The sequence below is a fragment of the Sebastes umbrosus genome, chromosome 20 (genome assembly GCF_015220745.1).
Source record: "Sebastes umbrosus isolate fSebUmb1 chromosome 20, fSebUmb1.pri, whole genome shotgun sequence".
Taxonomy (NCBI): Eukaryota; Metazoa; Chordata; class Actinopteri; order Perciformes; family Sebastidae; genus Sebastes; species Sebastes umbrosus.
In genome coordinates, this window is record NC_051288.1 from 3,859,187 (window position 1) to 3,880,799 (window position 21,613).

Consider the following 21,613-nt stretch of genomic DNA (forward strand, 5'->3'; position numbering starts at 1 on the left):
CTTCAGAAAGCAACAAATATGGTTTCATATGAGCTGAAACAGAACAACACGCCCAACAGCAGTAAGCTCTAGACAGCCAAACTCTTTTTCTATGTTTATATCCTGACATTGGGACCTTGTGCTCAGGTAGACACTTTTTTTCTTAACATTGGCTTTAAAGCTCCTTGATTGTGCAATCCAACGATTATGCAAAAATGATCGCGGGTCAGGCGATTATGTAATAATTGCGACACGCCTAGCCACAGATAGCAATTATATCTCATGTAATGTATTGTTTAAATGAACCACACAGGAGGTAAATAAAAGCACAAAACATCATTACCTGCTCCATGATTCTGGTGAGAACTGTTTTGAGCCCAGGTCTTCTTCCATGGTCTATAGGAGGGTAGTAGGTGCCCCCAATGAAAGGTCGTAGCTCAGGGGTCAACCACACACTCATGGGCCAACCTCCACCTCCACTCGTTGCCTGTAGACAATAGCAACAAAAGGTCATGACAGAGTAGGGATGTCACAATACCAGAAATGTTGTCGTCGATACCAATACCAGTGAAATTCCACAATTCTTGATACCAATTCGATACCACGGTAAAAAATAAAAGTAAAACAATAACTCCCATGTACTTCAACATACACTCTGTTATTACCGCTTGCATATTGTTTTTTGTTAAACAGGTCATAATTCCCTCTCCATTATCTATTTTATATTGTGTGTGAAAACGTGTAGTTTCTCACTAAAAACTCCATTTTACAAGATTACATTCGAACACAACATGATAACGTTAGAATTTACCTTTGCCCAATACTTACTGAATAAAGCCTGAACGCATCATAATGTAAATCAATGGCACCTCCCGTGTTGAAGTTGGCAGGTCGGGAGCTAGTTAACGTTAGCTGTTCGCAGCCGGTAAGCAGCACAGTCCTGCACAGAGCTAACAGCTAACACTAACTAGCTCTTGTCCTGCCCATTTCAACAAGAATATGTTGTTCCTACTGTAGCATTATCTGGGGAAAAAATAGAGTGCGTCCCCTGGACGCGTTAACAGTGAGTTTACTGGGTCCCAAACACATTTTCTATCGTCGCCGTGACGACAGGACGTTAGTCTCGAGACCTGACGGTACCTTTGGTACAATAGAAAACGAGTACCGTCACGGTTTCAGAATTTTGGCCTCAAATTGTTAGTATCGGTTCTTTTGATATCTCTAAGAGAGAATACTATCAGCTGAGTAAAAAATATAACGTTATGTGAGTAAACCTAAATGTAACTACACACACCTGCACAAAGGTCATGTAGACCTTGTCCACATCAGGTCTCTCTTCTCGGTCTACTTTGATGCAGACAAAATTGTCACTAAGGATTTTGCCAATTTCCTCATCTTCGAAAGACTCCCTCTCCATGACATGGCACCAATGGCATGTTGAGTAGCCCACTAATGGTCAGAGAGAAAGAGAATTACAGAAAACAAATGTGTCATTTCTAGTACAATCACATCATTTATCTTTTCTCACACTGAAACATAAATTCAGAGTGAAGTGGCCCCAAAATGGAATGCAGGTTAAAGCCAGGTGTTTAAGTGGCTTCTTGCCTGATAAAAAGATGGGTTTGTCTTCCTTCTTTGCTTTGTCAAAAGCCTCTTGTCCCCACGGATACCTGAAACAAACACGACATTAGTTTATACATGACATTACATTAGCTTTAAAGAAACATGTGTCTGTCTGTAGTTCAAAGGTACTCACCAGTCCACAGGGTTGTGTGCATGTTGCAGCAGGTAGGGCGACCTCTCCTCGGCTAACCTGTTGGTGTGTCTGTGAGGGGTGGACGCCATGCTCATAAAGACAGATGAGCTGGACAGACAAACATATTTACAGTTTTAGTCCATGTTTGCTGGCAAGAATGTAGAGAAATCTGCAAAAATCCGACATCTTATAAAAGGTTTATTTTGTGTGTACTCCAGATAGTAGGAGACAACAGCAGAATATTTTTAATTATTTATCTTGGTGCTTTTAAGGTCCCATATGGTAGAAAGTGAGATTTCCATGTCTTTTTTATTAGGAGGCAAGTCTAGGTGCTATATAAATACTGTGAAAGTATCAAAACGCTCAATTGACGGAGAAATGCACAAAACCCCGAGCCTTTCCAAGCCGACCTAGAGACGGTTGCGGCGCACCGCCTCATATGCGGGACTCCCCAGCCTGCCGTGTGTCGCTCACACCCTCCAGCTGGCTGTTAAAGAGGGTCTTTGGGCACAGAGCAGTACTAAAAAGTGATATCGGTGCATACCTAATTCAGACAGACATTATGACAAAAATAATGTGTTTTTTGAACATTAAAGCATGAAAACATGTTCTAGTAGAAACCCCAAATACAAGTATGAACCTGAAAATGAGCTTATGTCTCCGTTAATACCTCTGCCTGAATGAAACAATATCATAGCCTTGTTTTTTGTGAATGACATTGAGAGCTATACACAAGAAGATGATTGCACTGCCCTTCCCTGTGGGCTTATACATGTTTCCTTAATGGGACAATGAAATGGAATGTTTTGGCCATCACTAACCAGAGTTACTAGTGTTACTAGTGTTACTAGTGTTACTAGTGCACCTGGTGCACCTGTGCTTTTCCTGCTTGTCCTGCTATGACAAGTCCAACTGTCATTTTGCAAATGCAATGTTAACCAAGTATAGCTGTTAAGTGTTTTGACAGTGAGGAGCCAAGCTAACGGCTAACTTTACTACATTAGCTATTCTGCCATTGGTTGTTTTAACCAGCATGAAGTGTTATCATGCTGCCAGCTAGCTGATACTGAAGGACCTGGCTCCATTCTACAGCTGCACTAGTTGTCAAGAAGCACTGTAGCCAAGGCCTATGGAAAAGAGGCTGGGTAACGCGTCATATCTCCGGGGATATAGCGCATGCGCAGTAAAATCTGGCCTGCACTCGTCGAAATTGAGCCAATCGCACAGGACCGCAGCTTGAGTTACACTGCGCATGCGTTATATACCACAACAAGACGCGTGTCCCATCCTCCTTCTATAGGCCTTGACTGTAGCTAGCAAAACGGAAAGTCATGGCGAATCCCATTTGAATATTCCCCAATTTAATGAAACTTTGCTTCCAGGCGTGTGCTAATGCTCCGGAAAACACGACTGAACACAGTCTCCGATAAATTACACCATGTTTTAAAATTCGGCATTAATAGCTATGACACACGGACACGTATTCATAACATTTATTACATGTAAACCAAAGGCTAGCTTAGACTTTACCGTTAGCAGAGTGCGCTCGCTTGTGGTATTATCAACGTTACCATGAAAACCACATGAGAAAAGCTGATACATTATTATAAATAAATGCTGCTTGGTGGCTTATGTAGTTACCCTGAATTAAAATACGAAGCATTGGACGCTCGTTACATGTCTTTTCTCACAGCTGCATGTCTCCCAGCAGTAATTAATGTAAGGGGAATATTAAATTGCATCATTTTCTATCGGAGTTTGGCGTAATGCGTCCAACAGCAACTACCAGCAACCATATTAGCCCTCGTGGGTTTACCTGAGGTGGTAGACCGGCTGAGGTTGGTGGTGGTGGAGCGGGGACCTGTCGCTTGGTGGGTGAGGAGTTATTAGTCTGAAACACCTGATGTGACCCCCGGAGCTCTGCGGTGGACTGTCCGCTCCCAAACAAGCTGCAGTTAAAAGACGTGCTGGCTCAATGTGGCTATTTGTGGACGCCGTGCGACGCAATGCTAGTCTTAGCATCCTAATCATGTGTTGTCTAGAGTTACTAGCTAGCTTGACTTAGTTGACTCAGACTAACCAAAAGTTCCAGGCAGGAGGTGAACATGTTATTGCAGTACCACGAGTGGCCAGCAAGTTATAGCGACACTCACAACAATCACAGGTTGTGTTAGGTTTTTAAATAATATAATACATCAATGTTTTATGAAGTAATAATGTGTTGTAAAGGGAAACAAGTGGAAAGAAAATTGTTTAAAAAAAACATAAATTCATTCAATTCAAACAACTTTATTAATCCCTTAAGGGGCATTATTGGTTTGGAGCAGCTTGTACATAAAAAAAATAGATAAAACATAGTGACACACAACAAGAACAACAATAAGCTAAAAATATATATAAAACAGGACCCAAAATGATTACTGATGTAAATTAGACTAACTAATAAATAAACAGACTGAACAAGAACAACAGAAGGATCAGTCTAATAAAGGATAAAAGGATCTGTGACGGTAAAAGGATAAAAGTCCATAAGAAATATAAAATCTAAGGAGCATTCAATAATCTGATTGCAGAGGGGATAAACGATTTAGAATAGCGGTTAGTTTTACAAACCGGTAAACCATAACGACGTCCTGAGGGCAACAGAGAAAATTCACTGAAAAGCACATGACCAGAAGATGCTAAAATACCTTCAGCCTTACGGAGGATCTGCTGGTTACAAAAGGAATTCAAGTCTCTCTGTTTCACACCAAAACTGGGGGAAAAAAGTTTGGAAACTTGTGTTTGGTGGATTATTTCTCTGTTGTTACAATGCTAATTGGCATTGTATTTTACATCGTTGTTCTCTTGGAGGAGGAAGTTAGGTCCCACATTGTGGAGATATGGGATCGCCACTGGCGATTGGAAACAGGCTTTCCAACGATGTAAAATACAATGCCAATTAGCATTGTAACAACAGAGAAATAATCGACCAAACACAAGTTTCCTAACTTTTATTCCCAGTTTATATAAAAGAAAAAAGAAAAGAATGAAATGAGATGCGTCTCCACTATGCTTTCACCCATTCTGGAGAATTGAGCTTGACAACCGTTTGTATAAAGTCGTCACGAGTCGCCAAGTCTGAGGCCACAATGTTCATAGGTGTTCTGCCAGCTTGCTCTTTGACCCACCGAACCAGCCTCGGCAGACCTCTGTGTATTACGTTGGGAAAGTTGTCAAACAAGCGAAGGATGTACTTGAGTATCCTGGCATCCTCTGGCAGTGTCAGGTTCAGGCCACACACGTAGAGACCTGCAGGTCATTGAGGGCAAATGAGAGCTCAGCAATCACTTCATGGAACAGAATATCAATTTAAAAAAATGGCACTTCACACGGTAGGAGGCATTATCAGCCCTAATCACCAAAGTAGCTAGAAACCGAAGCCAACACTAACAACATATTGAGCCGCAAAACCAGAGAAAACTCACAATAAGTCGGCCTGTGCGTTTCCAAAACGTGACGGAGTGCTGATCCAACTTTTCTGGTGTCCATACTATTGCCATAGATATAAGGTATTTTACTCCATATCTCAATGTGCAGATCTGCCAGTGCCGGATACTCGTATGAAACTATGACGTTTCTGCCTTTGTCCCAGCATCTCCTCAGGGTAGGGTGCTCCTGTTGTGATACATTGAAAGATTTAATTTTGGAAGAGGTATAAGCTTTTAACGCTATAATAGCTTACAGTAGGTAGGCCTACTTTAAAGGGATAGTTTGGATCTCTTGAAGTGGGGTTGTATGAGGTACTTAGCCATAGTCAGTGTATTACCTACAGTGGATGACGGTCGGCGCGCCCCCAGTACCAGGAGTCAGGACTACCGCATGGAAGCAAAGCAATGTACTGCTGTGGACGGGGCCAGCAGCAAAACGGATTTTAGCCACCTAAAAAAATCGATATAAATTAAGTGTACGTGATATTTAGAATTTTTTCACCACTTTACTTTGCCATTATACAATCCTTTCTGATGGGGAACTGAAGGCATTTTGTCCATGTACGCTCTCTTTAAAGTCACCGGACTCCATTGACAAAAACAGTAATTTTACCTTGCAGAACACGGGAGTTGCTGGTCTACCGCTGCCGCAATCGGTTAGTCAGTTTGTGTTATTGTGCGACATTGATGAATCCAAACTAACCCTTTAAAACACTAAAGTCACACAATAACACAAACTGACCAACTGATAGAGGTAGCGGTAGACCATCAGCTCCCGTCTTATGTGAGGTCAAATGACAAAGGAGTCAAAGGAGTCTGGTGGCTTTGAAGAGAGTATAACGGCTTCTTTTCCCCATTGGAAATGGCCGTCTGACGGCAAGGTAAAGCGTGAAAATATAGTGTACACTTATACTGATATAGTTTTTTTTCAGGTGAGCCTTTCTTTTAGGTGGCTAAAATAAGTTTTACTGCCGGCCCCGTCCACAGCAGTACATTGCTTTGCTTCTGTGCGGGTACTCCTGTCTGTTTCTCCAAATTGGGGGCGTGCCGACTGTCATTTACTGTAGGTAATATACTGACTATGTAACTCATACAACCCCACTTCAAAAAATCCAAACTATCCCTTTAATGATGAGACATGTTTGACTAACTGATCTTTATGTTAACATCCAGTATACTTTACCGTTTTATAGAAGAGTTTGGCTCCAAACAAGGTCATGATGAAGCTGATAAGATGGCTGTGGAGCTGCTCTTCAATCTTTTTGTCAAACCCTTTGAAGTGGGATAAAGCCAGGATGAGGATCTCTTTGGGGTGCCTCTCTGCCCAGTCATTTATGACCTTGAGAGCGGTCTGTCACGGAGGGGCAGAATGATACAGGTCTTAATACGGTTGGCATTAAATAAAGATATATTCTCTATTGTCCACTGTTTTCTTTGATATACAAGCACAATTTAATTTGATCTTATTTGAAAGAAAAAAACTTTTTTCACTTTGGTGGATCATTTGGATTTTTTTTTTCCTGTATCATAAAACACAAAGTAACATACCAAAGTATACAGGAAACACAATCCAGGAAGTCTTGCTGGACAATTTATCCAGCAAGACTTCCTGGATTCTATTTCTTGTACTTTTACCTGCCTTACTAAAGAGCACCAGAACCAAGCAGCACTTCCATCCTCTGTTTTTAACATATCAAAGTACTTTTATTACCCCAGAGCACTGGTCACAAGTCCACTTTTGACTAAACTTGAGAGGGATGATGAAATCTTCTTACTGACTGATGTAACATTACAATGTTCAGGGCCGTAGCCAGGATTTCAAACGGGCTGAGGACATGAGTTCCCCTTTCAGACACCAAAACTAAAGTCTCTCTAAAGTTATTTAAAAGGCACATGCTTTATTTATTCGGCTACAATTATATCTTCTGTCATTTTTTTATTTCATTTATATAATCATTGGTATAAAAGTAAAGAGTTTAATAATACTGGAAGCCTATCACACCACTGGTGACTAATGATCCTCAAAGGTTGATTTCCTCCTAAATATTATTTACCGATGTATACATAATGACAAGAGGATGTGTTGGTTATGCATGACGTTTCCAATCTTTACCTCCACATCAGTCCGTGTGTACAGCCCATGATAAAAGTAAAGCCTAGTGGGGTCGGTGTCACGCGGCTTGCGAGCGATCCTCAGGTCAATGTAGCGAACTCCTGCATCCAGCTGCTTGGTGATGCTCTCCACCTGCATCACATCATAACAGTCACACAAACACTCCCTCTCTCATATGCACAAATACAGTCAGCTTTTAAACACAATTTACCTGAGTGATCGCCCAGTTGCGCACAATTATACGCACAAGATAAATCTTGCTCAAAAATTTCACTCTCTCGGGTTCTATTATAGCCGAGTTGATGTCCAAGTCATAGCTCATTGAGTTGTGGCTACCTAGGAGATATCAAACATGTGCACGCACAAACACAGGCACGCAAACACACACACACACACGCATGCACACGCACGTGCGCGCGCACACACACACACACACACACACACACACACACACACAAAAAGGTGTCAGCAATGTCACTGTTTTATTAAAAATGAATTGTTGCTGTCCAGGGAAACCATATATCTCGATATATTTTTTTTCCCTTTTTAGAATACATACTGTATATATATATATATATATATGTATTTGTTTTGGGCAGATATTATATATATGTATATATATATGATATAACTTTTTGTAATAGCTCATTAAAATATGTTATGGAAATATATGTTTTCTGCATGACAGCGGCATTTGTTATTGCTGGGAAAAGAGCTGTGTATTAGTTGAACGCAGTAACAATGTAAGCAGCTTCATACCTGGTATGGCCAGATTATAGAGATGAATGTCGTGGAGTTCAGGTGGTAGTTGCGACATCCAGTCACTGTAGCTTGTGACTTCTCTTTTGCCTATTTTCATCTTAAATTCTGCATAAAACAACTCAAAGTCAACCCTCAATACAGTAGTTTGTAGCTTATAATATAATATAATAATACAAATAATATAATATAATAATACAACTTACTCTGCCAAGGTGATTCCCAGCCTTCCTTGCGTCCTTTATTACCTGAAATTTGAAAGAGCAGAAGTATACAAAGAACAGATATTTTCATGAATTACTGCTCATTGGGAGGCTGCAGCATTCACGTTACTACGTTAACAGCACAGAGGTAAGAAAGAAAAGTGTGTGTCTGCTGTTGTCGTACAGGTTTTTGTACCATTGTATGAGGAAATCTAAAAATAGAAAGGATTCTGAGGCTGATATGGAGTTCTTGTGCAGCTTCCTCATACCATCACTTGGCACTTAAAGATCTCTGTTTTGTTGTCTTTGGTGGCCTCTATGGTGATAAATGGTAACTGCAGGTGTGTTTTTGGATCTCAATTCCCAGAGATGCCACCACAGACTATGGAGGACCACAAGTGTAATGGAAATAATAATAAAGCATTTCATTAATTAATAACTAATTGTACAATAACAATGGGCATGAATAAATTTGTTTACAAATTACTTTATTGATCTACAAATAAATAGACTGAATTACAAAGTAATTTATTATTTGATATTTTAATGGGAAATTGATGGATTCATATTTCATTTGTAGATTATTTTTATAATTCCTCTTTTAGAATATTAAATAATAAATTACATTGTAATTTAGTCTATTTAATTATAGATAATTATAGGCGGTCTAACAGACCGTTAGGGTTTTAATAATGCAAATAAATCTGTTTAAATAAAAGCTACAAGCCTTTCAGCCCACAGCTTTTCCTAAATGTGCGTTTTCGAAGGTAACTGAAGCCCAGAAGGAACCAAAATAAAACAAAAGACCTACCTACCATACCTCTTAAGGCCATGAGATGAGACTGAAAGCTCCGGAAGCTAGTGTGCACCTTTGACCTCAAGTTATGTTGTTGCACATACTGTTTCCAAAATTCAAAAATGAACTTTCTCAGAGACTATGTAAGTTTTGAAAGAAGAAATAATAAATTCAGCCCTTACAAATGACATAAGCAATAAAACACACCCGATTCCCGCTCACTTCAGCACACTCAGAGGTTAAACTGCTACAGTCTTACTCGGTCAGGTATGACCAGTAGCCTACGGTGGCTAATGTTAGCTAATGTTAGCAAACTTTGGATAGATTTTGCTGTGTAACTGACATTACTACGGAAGCCGAAAACGGCCGTGTTTGCTATTTTTTTATACCGTTATCTCGAGAGATAATTATGTCATTATCTCGAGAGAAAAAGCTTAGTTATCTTGATATGAGATAATTAACTTGTTACCACGAGAAAACAAGAAAAAAGACGTTTCCTCTGATTACTTAATCTGTTTCTGTCAAATCAACCGACGATAAATACATTCAAACGGACTAGATCGAGTTGACTTGGTGAAGTTAGTGGAAGGATATACGTGCGACTACGTCCGGTATACATACATATATGGAAATAAGATTAAATGGATTATATTCTAGACAAGTATAAAACATTTTACCTGTGTCCCTTATGAATAAAAAAAAGTAGCACAAAATTGTGAGGGAGATGTATTTATTCTTTGATGTTTTGGTTGCTGGGAAGAAATTAAATTAATAATTCCTGACAATGGCTGATACATTTCAGTTGAAGCCATCTCTGACTACATACAGACACAAAATAAAGTATTTTTACTATATTTTTAAAAACCGTCCGTAGTCACACGTATGCTTCTGCTTACTTCACCAAATCCTTCACTGTCAGCTCGATCTGGACCGTTGGAATGCATTTACCGTTGGCTGATTTGACCCAAACATATTACGTAATAAGAGGAAACCTCCTTTTGTTTTCTCGAGATAACGGCATTCAAAAAATAATTGCAAGCTTGGCCACTCTTGGCTTCCGTACTTTACTCATTCAGTTCACTGACTTTATGGCTCTTCTCTACTTTACTCCTGCCTCTTTTACACTGTGTTTTAGCATTTACCATTATCCCATAATTGCCGCTTGTGGCCACAGTTGCCACTGATAGTTACATAGACTCACCCTAAGTACTGTATGTCAATCATTATGTAACACACTATTGATGTATTGCTCATGTTGAAGGAGAAATATTATTATTAAAAATATGACATAAATTTATTCTGTTGCGTGTATGTTTTGTAGCATCTTAGCATCAAGGTGTGGGTTCCGTTGCGTTGCCATGTCTCTGTTGTCTAATTCAATAAAACACCAGTCAATTTGATTTAACTCGTATTTATTGGATTCGAGGAAATGTAATCAATTATTGGACAAGGAAAAGATTTGATTCTCAGGCATGTTGGAAATCCCACTATAGCACTAAGATGTACATAGGATTGTTTCAGGGCTCTTGGGCAAGGTGACTTCAGGCTGCTTATCTATCTAGCCCTGGCCAGGCCCACCATATTCTGGGCTCTGCTGAAGATGGCGTAGTACTGTCTGATGAAGACATCACCCAGGATCCACAGGCTGTCTCCTCCGTTGCCAAAGCCGGTGCGGCAGCCATAGTATTGAGACTGTGGGAGGGATTTGAGAGAAAGATTTCAGCCAGATGTTAAATATATAGTAAGATGAGAAAAGGCAAACAAACACTTACCTGACGGACGTAGGCAGAGCCTGGGATGGTGAATTCCTCTCCGTGGATGTGGAAGGTCACATCTGGCATTTGGGCAATGTTGTTACAGTTGACCTTATACTGAGGCAGAGGGAGAAAAGGTGGAAAGGAAAGGGGATGAAAGAGTATTCAAATTTGGTTTCACTGTTCAATGTTCAACTCTGCTAAGTTGTATTTAATGTGAAGCTAAAGAAATCTCCAACCAGGATGTCTTTTTTTAGCACTTACGTCTCCGTTCTGGCTGCTAGCTCCAACAACACGGTTGATGTTGCTGATGCTGCTCTGAGGTCCGACAATCAGAGAAGTGCCGGTGTCCACGATAGCCTGGCAACCGCCATTGCAAGCCACAACCTGACCGTTGACAGTAACACTGAAAGAGATACACAGCACAGCATGCATCAGACAGATATCAAACACTTGTGCCCACTTTAGTTTGGATAGAGTTCTGGGGACCCTGTGATGTTGTATCAGTGGCTTCACCTGTCCACTGTGATCTGCCAGTACAGCTCATTGGAGAGGGGAATCCAGGAGATGGAGCCATAGTAGTGGTTGGGGTCAACACCGCCGAAGGTCACCACACTGCCTTGCTGAGAGTTGCTGCAGAGGAAAACGAGAACTTACTGAAAAACTCTCTAGAAATGAGTTGGTGTTTGAGTATTAGTAAGTATTAGGATGCTGCAAAGCTATGGCTCTCCTTACTGGCTCAGGTACACAGAGAAGAGGTCTTGGCTGACCAGGCCCTCCGTCATCATGTTGTCGAAGACGGGCGTAGCGCCGGAAGCAGACAGGCGAGGGTATGCCAGGCCCAGGATACCATCAGCGCGCATGTACTGCATGAAAGGAGCCTCGGACTGGCTCAAACCGAAGACCTGGTTCCTCACAGCGAGCCCACCCACCTGACAGACAAGCACAAAGACAGTACAGGGAACCCTCTAAAATCACAAGCTGTAATCGGAATATCCCTTCTTTTGCTTTTTCTATTTTCATGATTTTTTTTGTGCAACACACTTAAATTAATAAAGTAAAGATATAAAAACCCTAAAAAATAAATGAGAAAAAAACACTGTAAAATAAGGAAATAAATGAAAAACTTTAAAAACTAAAAAACCAAATAAAGAAATAAATAAAAAACGTAAAAAAAACAAACAAATTAAATTAAATGTAATGAATATGACCCACAGGCTGGCAGATATTTTTTCTTTAATTTTGAAGGAATCTGTTGAGACAAAATAATAATCAATGTGAACTGTAAATAAATATTAATTTCCCAGTTCAAAGTGATACTTTATGCTTTCATTCCTCACCGTCACAGTGTCGTATCCAAGGAAACCAGTCATGCTGCCGGTGCCGTAGTGGATACTGAGAGCGCCGCCCTGGTTTCTGTAGGTGCTGCTGGTGCTGGGGTTAAACTTGTCATGGTTGTCTAGGAAGGTACAGATGTGAAAATAATTACATAAAATATTATCTTTTTTTGCACTTTAGCAGGAGTCAAAAGTAAAGTAGATGATGCAATTGAAAAGTAAAAGTTAGGAATGTTAACCTTTTGTTTTCAACATGAACGTATTGTCTGTAATCTAGACATTGGAACAACTAAACGACGACTGTTTGAGGACCTCTGATCTGGCCTAAAAGGGCCACAAGGCCTCAGATATAGGTAGGAGCCATCCCTACCTGCGTCCCTGATCGTGACCCCAACCCTCCTAATCTCCACACTAGACGCATGCTAGATATCTGGTTGTGTCTAGAAAGTAACCTCCAAGTTGTGGAACTCTCACAAAATGGTTATAGGCACTGACATCGAATGGTTAAGGTTAGGATAGGTTATAGGACAGCGAGTTTTGCAAGAGTTTTTCGCACAACCCAACCGGTCAAAGCAGATGGCTGCCCACCCAGAGCCTGGTTCTTCCCAAGGTTTCTACCCGTTAAAGGGGAGTTTTTTTCTTGCCATTGTCACATAAGAATGCATGCTCATGGGGGATCTCTTGTTTGATCTCTAAATTATAGAGTACGGTCTAGACCTGCTCTATATGAAAAGCGTCCTGAGATATCTTCTGTTATGATTTGATGCTATATAAAAATAAATTGAATTTAATTAAATTGAAAATTAGTGTGAACTAGGCATTACAGAGGTATATCTTGAGCTCTCTTCAGTCTATAATCACCTCACGTTCTTATCCTCTTACCCAACAGTTAGCCCTAACCTTTAACCATTCTCACTCAACCTCAAACATACTCGCTCTTGAATGACACTATTGAATCCCTCTATCCTTACTCATGGTACTACATGTAGTGTGGTGTATTAATTGATCAGTGATTAATTGATTAATCAGTGTCTATGCATCAATAGTTTTACATACTGCAGGCTGGACTGTTGCAGTAGACGGAGGGCACCCACAGGTTAGACGAGCCGGTGTCAAAGATGACCTTGAAGGACTGAGGAGGAGTTCCGATGGAGATGATTCCATAGTAAGCCAGCTGGAGATGAAGAGGAGACAATGAGGTCATTCATGGCCAGAATGAGCCGTTTGTCAAAGTTCATCTGTTTTAATTACTCACGTCAGCATCGTTCGTCATCTGCTCGTTGCCCACGGCGAAGCTCTCGTCAAACTTGGCCATGGGGTTGTATGGGTACTTGAGTCTGTACTCCTCCCACAGACCCAGCTCCTCCAGGGTCTCCCTGGCTGTCTTACCCTTCTCCAGAGGAACCCTAGATGTGATCAAAGAGAGAAACTTATTTATTTCTTTCAGGTACATTTCTAGCCTTTTAATTGACCAGCACAATATTTTTGCTCATGCATCCTTCCTCGTGAACCTCTTGGTACTCGTAAATGAGGAAACATGACATTCTCCTGACCCAGCTGTCTTTACTTAAAGGGCAGGTTCATCTGCATTCTGTTCTGTTTTTTGTCAAATGGAAATGCCCACTCAGTCGTTGCAAAAAGCAGTAATGTAGGTTGCCAAAGTAAGCTAATTGAAGCTAATCAATAAGGTTGTGAATAATGTAAAACACTAGCACTAGCTGAGTCAATGTTAGCCGTGCTAAGTTTAGATATAACTGAAAGGGTTAGTTTGGATTTTTTGAAGTGGTGTTGTATGTATACTCCTGTGTTCTGTGAGTTAAAATTACTGTTTTTGTGAATGAATTCTGTTGGCTTTGAAGAGAGTGATATAACGGCTTCAGTTCGCTGTCGGAAAAGGCTGTCTGACGGCGAGGTAAAGTGGCTGTGGACGGAAAAACATATATTAGCCACTCAAAAAAAAATCTAAATCAGTTTAAGTGTCCGCTATATTTTGAATATCTTCACCACTTTATCTCGCCATCAGACAGCCCTTTCTGACAGGGAACTGAAGCTGTTATATAGCTGCAATCAAAGCTACCAGACCAGACTTCATTGACAAAAACAGTAATTTTACCTCCCAGAACACGGGAGTTGCTGATCTACCGCTGCATCGATCGGTTAGTTTGTTTGTGGTCTTGTGTGACTTTCGGATCTGAACTAACGTGGCGTCCACAGCAGTACATTACTTAGCTTTAGAAACCTACATCAGGTCACATGGGAAAACGTTTTTAGAAGGGCTTGGGAAAATAGCATCTTGACACTAAAACAAACGTACTTTGAACAATATTAAATTTCAATATGCAGATTTGAATACATAAGGAACACCACTGAGAAGACAGAGAGGCCTGACACCTGTTCATTTAAATGTCTGCAGTTATTTCAGAAGAGCTGATGAAGTCTACGTAGGTAGTAGGAAAAATAAAAAAAAATTGAACATGCAGGTACAGGAACATGTTTAAGTGGTCAGGCTGACTTACTGGATGAGGCACTCGGACAGTGCCACCATGGCACACACAACAAAGGCCCACTTCATGGTCTCGGCTCGGCTATCAACTCTATGAGAAAATGAATTTCAGTTGAGCAGAATTAAGTTCATATCACATTACAGAACCATTCAAAGAGAAATATAATGAAACAGAAGGTCTATGATACTCACCTGTAGACTCCAAGAGTGGCGACAGACAGGCTTGCATCCTCTTTTATACAGGTGGACTGACATTTTTTCCATTACACAAAGATAAGGCAATGCATATGAACAAGTGATAAGTACAGATAAGTATATGGAAAACTAATCGCTGACCTCAAGACAATGTCAATTATATGATTATTAAAGGAAGGAACACAAAGTTTTGGATAAAGCTTGCGTAACTGCGGTAGAGTATAATATTTGTGTTCATGTTGAAGGCGTTAAATGCCAAAAGAAACCATAAAGGTTCTCTTCGCAAAGTCAAAAGGTGATAATACAGCTCTAGTACATATGAAACTGTTTAATTTTAGTGTTTTATTTTGGTTAATGTTTCAGTTTTGTGTATATGTTGTTTTTATTTGATGCTTTTTATACTTTCTTTTTTATACTCTTTATTTGTTGAATTGTGATCCCTTATAGTAGTTCTCAGAAAAGTATCAAAGTATCAAACAACTTTATGATAGTAACTGTATATCTAACATTTTAAAAAAATAAATAGAAAAGAATAAAAAAATAAAGTAATAATAATAAAAAACATATATAGAAAATAAGAAATATAATAATTAGAAATGAAATCAAACTAATAATGATAGTGATAATAAACAGTAGAAGTTATACACATACACATGTATGTACATTCATACACATACATATACTGTACACATTGGCTCAGGGAGTATCTTAAAGTTATAGTTTTATTTAAATTTTGTATAACGTTTGTTTTCTGTATCTTCTTCCATCTCATATCAAACAATTTATCTAAGCTCTTAATTCTGTGATTTATTATCTCCATTTTATAGATTTAATTTTTTATTTAATGTATATTCCTATTTACTTAATTGTGGCGCCTCTGGTCTCAGACAGTTTTTGTTATCTGTTTAAGTGCCGCTACTATTAAAATTGTAAAAATTCTCTTTTTATACTTTCATTTAATTTAATTTAAAATGTTTGCCTTAGCATAAACATACTCCATACTCTATTACTCTACTAATAAATCTGTATTCTTTGTTTTAAATATGTTTTTTTCTTTTGTGTATTGGCCAAAACTGACAAACACCACAGTCAGTCACCTTAACACACGGGTCTCACTAATAACAGTGTTTGCTGCTCTGTTATCGTGCGTTTACTCTCATATCAAGGTCTTTTCCTTTAGATAAGTAATAATATGAATGACTGCTGATAAAACATTCATAGAGGTGTGTGATTATTTAAACTAAAAACACATTGACAGAAACATAAGTGCTCACAGTGCTGTTATATTAGAGCACTGTTTTCATATTATAAATAAAATGTTTAAAAAGAACTGAAACTACTTTCAGACCAAACGGTCTCTCGTTTTTATTCTGTCTGTAGGGTAAAATATCCCCAGAGTCTCTTACAAAAGTGTGTCAGCTTATAACTGCATTTACATTTACTACAAAAAGAACACAATGGTGAAAACTGTCTTAAAGTAAATGTTACATTTTTTACAAATATTACATTCATAACTCCCCTTTTCTCTCTTTGTTAACTTACAAACTCCTGTCTGTCCTTCTATGTATGGTCAACAGGCTTTTTGGCTTAAATAATAATTACTAGGGTTTGAAGAATTACTTCCACATCCATCATTTCCTATGCAGGTGCGTGCATTGGATAGGAGTTCATTATTTTGTAGCAAAGGAAATTCCTGCATACAAGACCCTGATGAAGGCCAGAAGGGAAAGTTAGTTTGATGGATTGATTCAATAAATGTCCTTTGTGTAACTGCAGTGTGCTAGAATCTCCTTTTCTATGTGAAATAGTGACAAATTGAAAATTGTATTACCCCTACTCAAAGCTTCCAAGTTGTTTTTCTTTGGAAGATTTTACAAAAATCTCATAAAGGGCGCTTGAAGAACAGTTCCAGTCCATAAATGTGATGATGGTACAGTAAGCCCTGAACTAGTTCTGTTGTATGGAGGGATATCTTAAATGGTACTCCAGCCAGTGGTGTAAGGTAGTGTACGACGGGCCCCAGTGCACGCTAGTTACTGGTTATGAACCCACCCCCCCACCCCCACACACAAACCATCGTATTCACTCGTCACATGATGCTACGGGCGTGGTTTAGGTGTGTGAGACGACACAAAGAGAGGCGACTGTTCGTTCTTTACAACAATGGCAGCTCCTGAAGAGGTTAGCGTAGATGCTGTAATAGCATCAGTTACATCAGAACTGGAGAGTATTATTTCTTCATTGAAAGAAGGGCAAAGAACAGCACTTATAAACATATAAAGTACGGCAAGTGCCTGCCCTTTTCCAAACAGTTGCCAATGACGGCTTCTCAGATGGTTGTGTGTAACAAACAATCTAACAGGGTCAGGTTAGAGGGGAGGTGCCAAATTGCCGGATTTTGAATAAAATGCAGCCGAAGGGGCACGCTTCATCCTGCACGCTGTGTGTGTGGCTCAGCGCTGCTCTCGGTCAAACATGGCAGCGCTCTACACACAGCAGAGGAGAGACCGAGGAGCCGTGGGACACTAGAGCACATGCACATAAAAACACACATCCCCGTTCTCATCCGTCAAATATGGCCGCTTTGTATCTGACAGAGCTGAATGGGGACTTGTGCCTCGGTATCAGACGTCGAGGGGCGTGACAAAGCGGCGGTATTTTGACGACCTGAACGGGCTGCACACCTTGCTTATTGGCTGGGGGGTTACACCCCCACGTGGCAGAGAGCAGGGTCTCTGTACCGTAGATACAGACATCACCACACACTTCTAATGGGTCATAAGATTGAGAGGGAATATTTCTATACATAGTTTTTTTCTTTAAACACTATCTCTACGCCCCCCCAACCCACGGGCCCCAATGCAACCGCAGTGCCTGCACTGTCTTTATTTACGCCCCTGACTCTAGCAATCTAGTGTTGAACTTCCATGAAGTTGTGGGAGCCTATGTGGGTCAAGCTGCAAAAATAGGTCAACTGAAAGCTTTTTTAAAAATCAGTGGTCTCCAAGCCCAAGCCGAGATACCCCTGATGACATCATCTGGGGTTATTTTCTCAGACTTGACAAAAGTCCTCCGGAACCACCAGAGAAAACATTATACAACTATTTCCGTGAGCTGAGTGGTACTCCTCCATAAAAAGTAAATTGATCCTAATGTGTAAAATCAGAGGCCCTTTAATGCTACCTGAATAGCAACTGTTAGTCCAGCGCTTTGTAGCTGCAAACCACTGCAGAGATCCAGTCGGATCCAGATCTAAGCTCGCTCCCAGAGTAAACCCAGTGGTCAGTCTTGCTCAGTCCAAGCCTTCCTCTTCACAGGGACTCCATCACTGATATGCCGTCTCACCCCTTCTTCACTCCTGGGTCTGCTGTTAGTGAAAGCTAAATACTCTCCTACGTTGCCACATGGAGCGACTCCACCTTGAGCCTGGAAGATCCTCTGAGCTGCATCAGCCGAATGGGAGCTCCCAGAATGCCAAGCTCTTCTCCTGGGGAACCCGGCGTATCCAGGAGAACCTGCAGGGTACAAACCGCAGATCCCAAGCATGGCTGCTTCAGAAGTGTGGTTGTTGCTAGATGCGTGAGGATGAAACTGCGCTGATTCAGACTCAGAGTAGGTGCTGCGTGTACGGGGAAAGATGCAGACCGATGTAGCGGAGGAGTGAAGTGATGGAAGGGAGACTCGTGGTTTGGGGTAAAGAAGACCCGTCTTCCTGTGTCTCACTTCCCCTGTTACCCTTCCTTCTCCTTCCAGTTCCTTTGGCTTTGATGACTCTCCGGATCTCTCTGCACCTTTGTCCTCGTTATTGATCCACCTCTTCCTCCTCCTTGTCTGAGCCTCTTCCAGTTTCATTTCCAGGTTGTGGACGTCCTCGGTTATCTGATTGACCTGATCAAAGCGAGACAGCAGTGCGCTGACGCAGGGCAGCAGGCGGTCCAGGTAGGGTTGGACGTCCAACCCAGCCTCGGACGCCGACGAGTCCTCAGACCTCACAGAGAGAGACGAGGAAAGGGGACGGGGGGATGAGAAAGAGGAGGACAGGGAAGGAGAGTGGGAAGAGGGGAGGGTGGAAGACAGGGTGGAGAGACGGGACTCCTGGGAGGACCTGGAAGGAGGGACGTCCATACCTTCGAACTTCACCCTGTGCCTGAACTAGAAAGGTAAAGAAACATTTAGAATCAGCAACATGAACTGACTGTGGATGATTTACATCACCTACCTCTTTAGCTTTGGTGAGTCCCATCCACAGTTTGAGTCTCTTGATGAAGAACTCCACCATCTCATAGTCCTGAGGTTCAATGGTTGGACAGTACAGCTCAGCCTGCTCTGCCCTGAAAGACACAGCAATAGTTAGCAATGAAACCTACTTAATGCAGTATTTACCCTACCCAACATTAACTCCTCGTTGGCACTCTGCTCAGGGAAAATTCGTAGCATTCACACTTTCAATTCAGCTTGTTCATTTGTAAAATTACGATCATACGTCTGATTTTAATCCTTAAGAACTTTGGTGAAGTTTCCTCTAGCGCCACCTTGAGGTTTACCTTTATGGTTTTGATTCAAATATCTTTACAACTGCTGGATGGATTGCCCTGAAATTTGTTTTAGACATTTATGTTCCCCCACAGGATAAAATTGTAGTCACTTTGGTGAACCCCTTAATATTTTACATAGCGCCATCATCAGGTCAAAATGTTAAGCTGACCAATTGGTTTATGACCAAATACCTGCAAAACTAATGACATTCCCATCAGCCTCAGCTGAACTGTGTTTAGTGCTCAGTGGTGGGTAGTAACTCCAAAGAACTTATATTGATTAGAAGTAAAAGCAAATTGGACGTTCCATTGCAACATCAGCGCGCAGCCGCAGAGCTACGCTTCCGCCATTTCGGACTGAAGGCGACTGCTATATTATCAAAGGACGCCAGTAAAACGTCCGCCTACTTTAGCTGTGCTAAAGTAAAACAAAATTATTTCTATTCTAATTACTTACTTACTTATTTATTTATGTATTAAAGCTTTTAGGCCCGGTCGCTTCCCAGAGGAGCATTAAGTGAGCGATGGACATAAATGGAAGTTAGAAAAATCCAGCACACAGATTTTGAGAGCAATCTCAAACTTTTTCATGTCAAGGATCCAAAATCTGTGTCCCATAGGCCACAGACCATGGATGAAGAAGAGGTTGTGTTCTGTGCTTTTGCCCTGCGTGTTAGTAATTAGACTACAACTCCATTAAATTCTGTTGATGTCATGCTACTAGCACTACTAGCTACTGGCTGATAGCCGGTTGTTTGGGAACAGAGACGTTAATACATCCACCACGGTGCAGGCTTACAGCATACAGCCTATGGGTGTATTATAAGATAATAAAAGTGATGAATTACAGCCAATACATCCATTATTACAGCCGCATACAACTAGCAGGAAGCTGTCATATAAGCGTGCAGGGCGGTGCATTCCTGTGGGTCTGATGCACGTTCATTATGCCGAGGAAAATAACTCTGGATTCGGCTGTTAGTTAGTTTTACAACTTTCAGAGCATAACGGTTTGAATAAAGGTTATTTAAGTGTTCACACTGGCAAGTTGATTTACCTTTAAAAAAAAAAAAAAAAAAAAGATCTTCTGATTTACAGATGTCTCTTTATACATCCATGACCACAGACTCATTGGCTTTTTCAGTCCAAAATGTACATGCACCACTCAAGTACATTTGTTATAAAATATATGTAGGCTACTTCTACTCAAGTAATTTTTTTAGGAGTACTTTTACTTCTACTTTTACAATACTTTTACTTGAGTCCTGTTTTTTGTTTTTACTCTCCCCACCACTCTTAGTGCTTATTAGCAAATGTTAGTATACTTACATGCATAAGTGAGAGTACACATCATCATACTGGCATTGTCACTGTGAGTAGGTTAGCATGCACCGCTGTGCCTCACAGAGCCTGTATTAACATGTAGTTGTACAAGAATTTGGAACGTTTTTAACATGTGTTCATGTTTATCACATGTTGTGTACTTTAGGCTCTGCCAGGGGGGTTTGTGAGCACAGGGACAGTCTGTGTCATGCTCGCTCTGACTTGAAATGTGACAGTACTGCAAAATTTACAAGACAAACTTCCAAGATTTTAATAGACTAGGAACTTGTCATGTTAGACAAGGATGGACTATGGAAGTTTGGGTTACGTCTAACTTTTGACAATGCAGTGCTGGGATGTTTACCCACATATCCACACAACATACTACTGGTAACATTGTGTACATACATTGTGTACCTGTATGTACGGATGAGAACAGCTCCACAGAGTCTGGCTAAGAGCCAAACACCTCCCCCCATCAGCAGCAGCCCATAGAGAGGGCCCAGGACCGGGTGGACCCTGCACAGTCTTTGGAGGGCCATCCGGCCCCGTAGGATGGACAGCACTGAGACCCCGGTCTGACGTACAGACAGGAAACCTTCCACTGAGCGGGAGAAGAGCTGGAACAAAGACAGAGGCGTATCAAATATATATATTTTTTAGGAATATTCCATTCGGCTGTAGTCTTCTTCTCGTACCGTGTTTCCCAGGTGAGTGCAGAGCAGCAGCAGCAACAGCAGCAGGGCGGTCAGAGCCCACAGCTCCCTCCAGGCTCTCTGCAGCACTCTGCCTAACACCACCCACCTCCGCACAAACCTCAAGGTTCCCAGCAGCTGCAACACACAGGCAATGGGAAGGAGTAGACATTTAATAGAGCGGGGAAACCAGTG

General features: G+C 40.9%; 4 protein-coding genes across 4 annotated transcripts in view; all 4 read right to left on the reverse strand.

Annotated features, from left to right (window-relative positions):
* The window catches only part of spata20 (spermatogenesis associated 20), a 65,257-nt gene extending 61,423 nt beyond the window's left edge, over positions 1 to 3,834 (reverse strand). The window contains exons 1-5 of the mRNA XM_037754688.1: positions 3,552 to 3,834; positions 1,736 to 1,843; positions 1,585 to 1,649; positions 1,274 to 1,428; positions 323 to 466 (exon numbers count right to left, since the gene is read on the reverse strand). Of these exons, the coding sequence (XP_037610616.1) occupies positions 323 to 466; positions 1,274 to 1,428; positions 1,585 to 1,649; positions 1,736 to 1,843; positions 3,552 to 3,766 (687 nt within the window). The 5' untranslated portion in view covers positions 3,767 to 3,834. The remainder of the gene's footprint in view (positions 1 to 322; positions 467 to 1,273; positions 1,429 to 1,584; positions 1,650 to 1,735; positions 1,844 to 3,551) is intronic.
* A 166-nt stretch (positions 3,835 to 4,000) lies between these two features.
* LOC119479074 (PI-PLC X domain-containing protein 1-like) lies at positions 4,001 to 8,429 on the reverse strand. The gene is made up of 7 exons (XM_037754284.1): positions 8,284 to 8,429; positions 8,078 to 8,185; positions 7,530 to 7,654; positions 7,319 to 7,450; positions 6,389 to 6,556; positions 5,203 to 5,392; positions 4,001 to 5,026 (listed from the first exon to the last, which is right to left on the reverse strand). Exons 1-7 carry the CDS (start codon positions 8,369 to 8,371, stop codon positions 4,785 to 4,787), a joined length of 1,053 nt encoding a protein of 350 aa, XP_037610212.1. The 5' UTR covers positions 8,372 to 8,429; the 3' UTR covers positions 4,001 to 4,784.
* Positions 8,430 to 10,471: 2,042 nt separating this feature from the next.
* LOC119480015 (pepsin A-like) lies at positions 10,472 to 14,840 on the reverse strand. Its single transcript, XM_037756076.1, has 9 exons — positions 14,684 to 14,840; positions 13,423 to 13,573; positions 13,224 to 13,341; positions 12,171 to 12,289; positions 11,566 to 11,762; positions 11,347 to 11,463; positions 11,095 to 11,236; positions 10,849 to 10,947; positions 10,472 to 10,768 (listed from the first exon to the last, which is right to left on the reverse strand). Exons 1-9 carry the CDS (start codon positions 14,737 to 14,739, stop codon positions 10,631 to 10,633), a joined length of 1,137 nt encoding a protein of 378 aa, XP_037612004.1. The 5' UTR covers positions 14,740 to 14,840; the 3' UTR covers positions 10,472 to 10,630.
* A 106-nt stretch (positions 14,841 to 14,946) lies between these two features.
* The window catches only part of pkd1b (polycystic kidney disease 1b), a 36,841-nt gene continuing 30,174 nt past the window's right edge, over positions 14,947 to 21,613 (reverse strand). Inside the window, exons 38-41 of the mRNA XM_037755796.1 lie at positions 21,422 to 21,556; positions 21,141 to 21,327; positions 19,085 to 19,196; positions 14,947 to 19,017 (exon numbers count right to left, since the gene is read on the reverse strand). Coding sequence (XP_037611724.1) covers positions 18,148 to 19,017; positions 19,085 to 19,196; positions 21,141 to 21,327; positions 21,422 to 21,556 — 1,304 coding nt within the window. The 3' untranslated portion in view covers positions 14,947 to 18,147. The remainder of the gene's footprint in view (positions 19,018 to 19,084; positions 19,197 to 21,140; positions 21,328 to 21,421; positions 21,557 to 21,613) is intronic.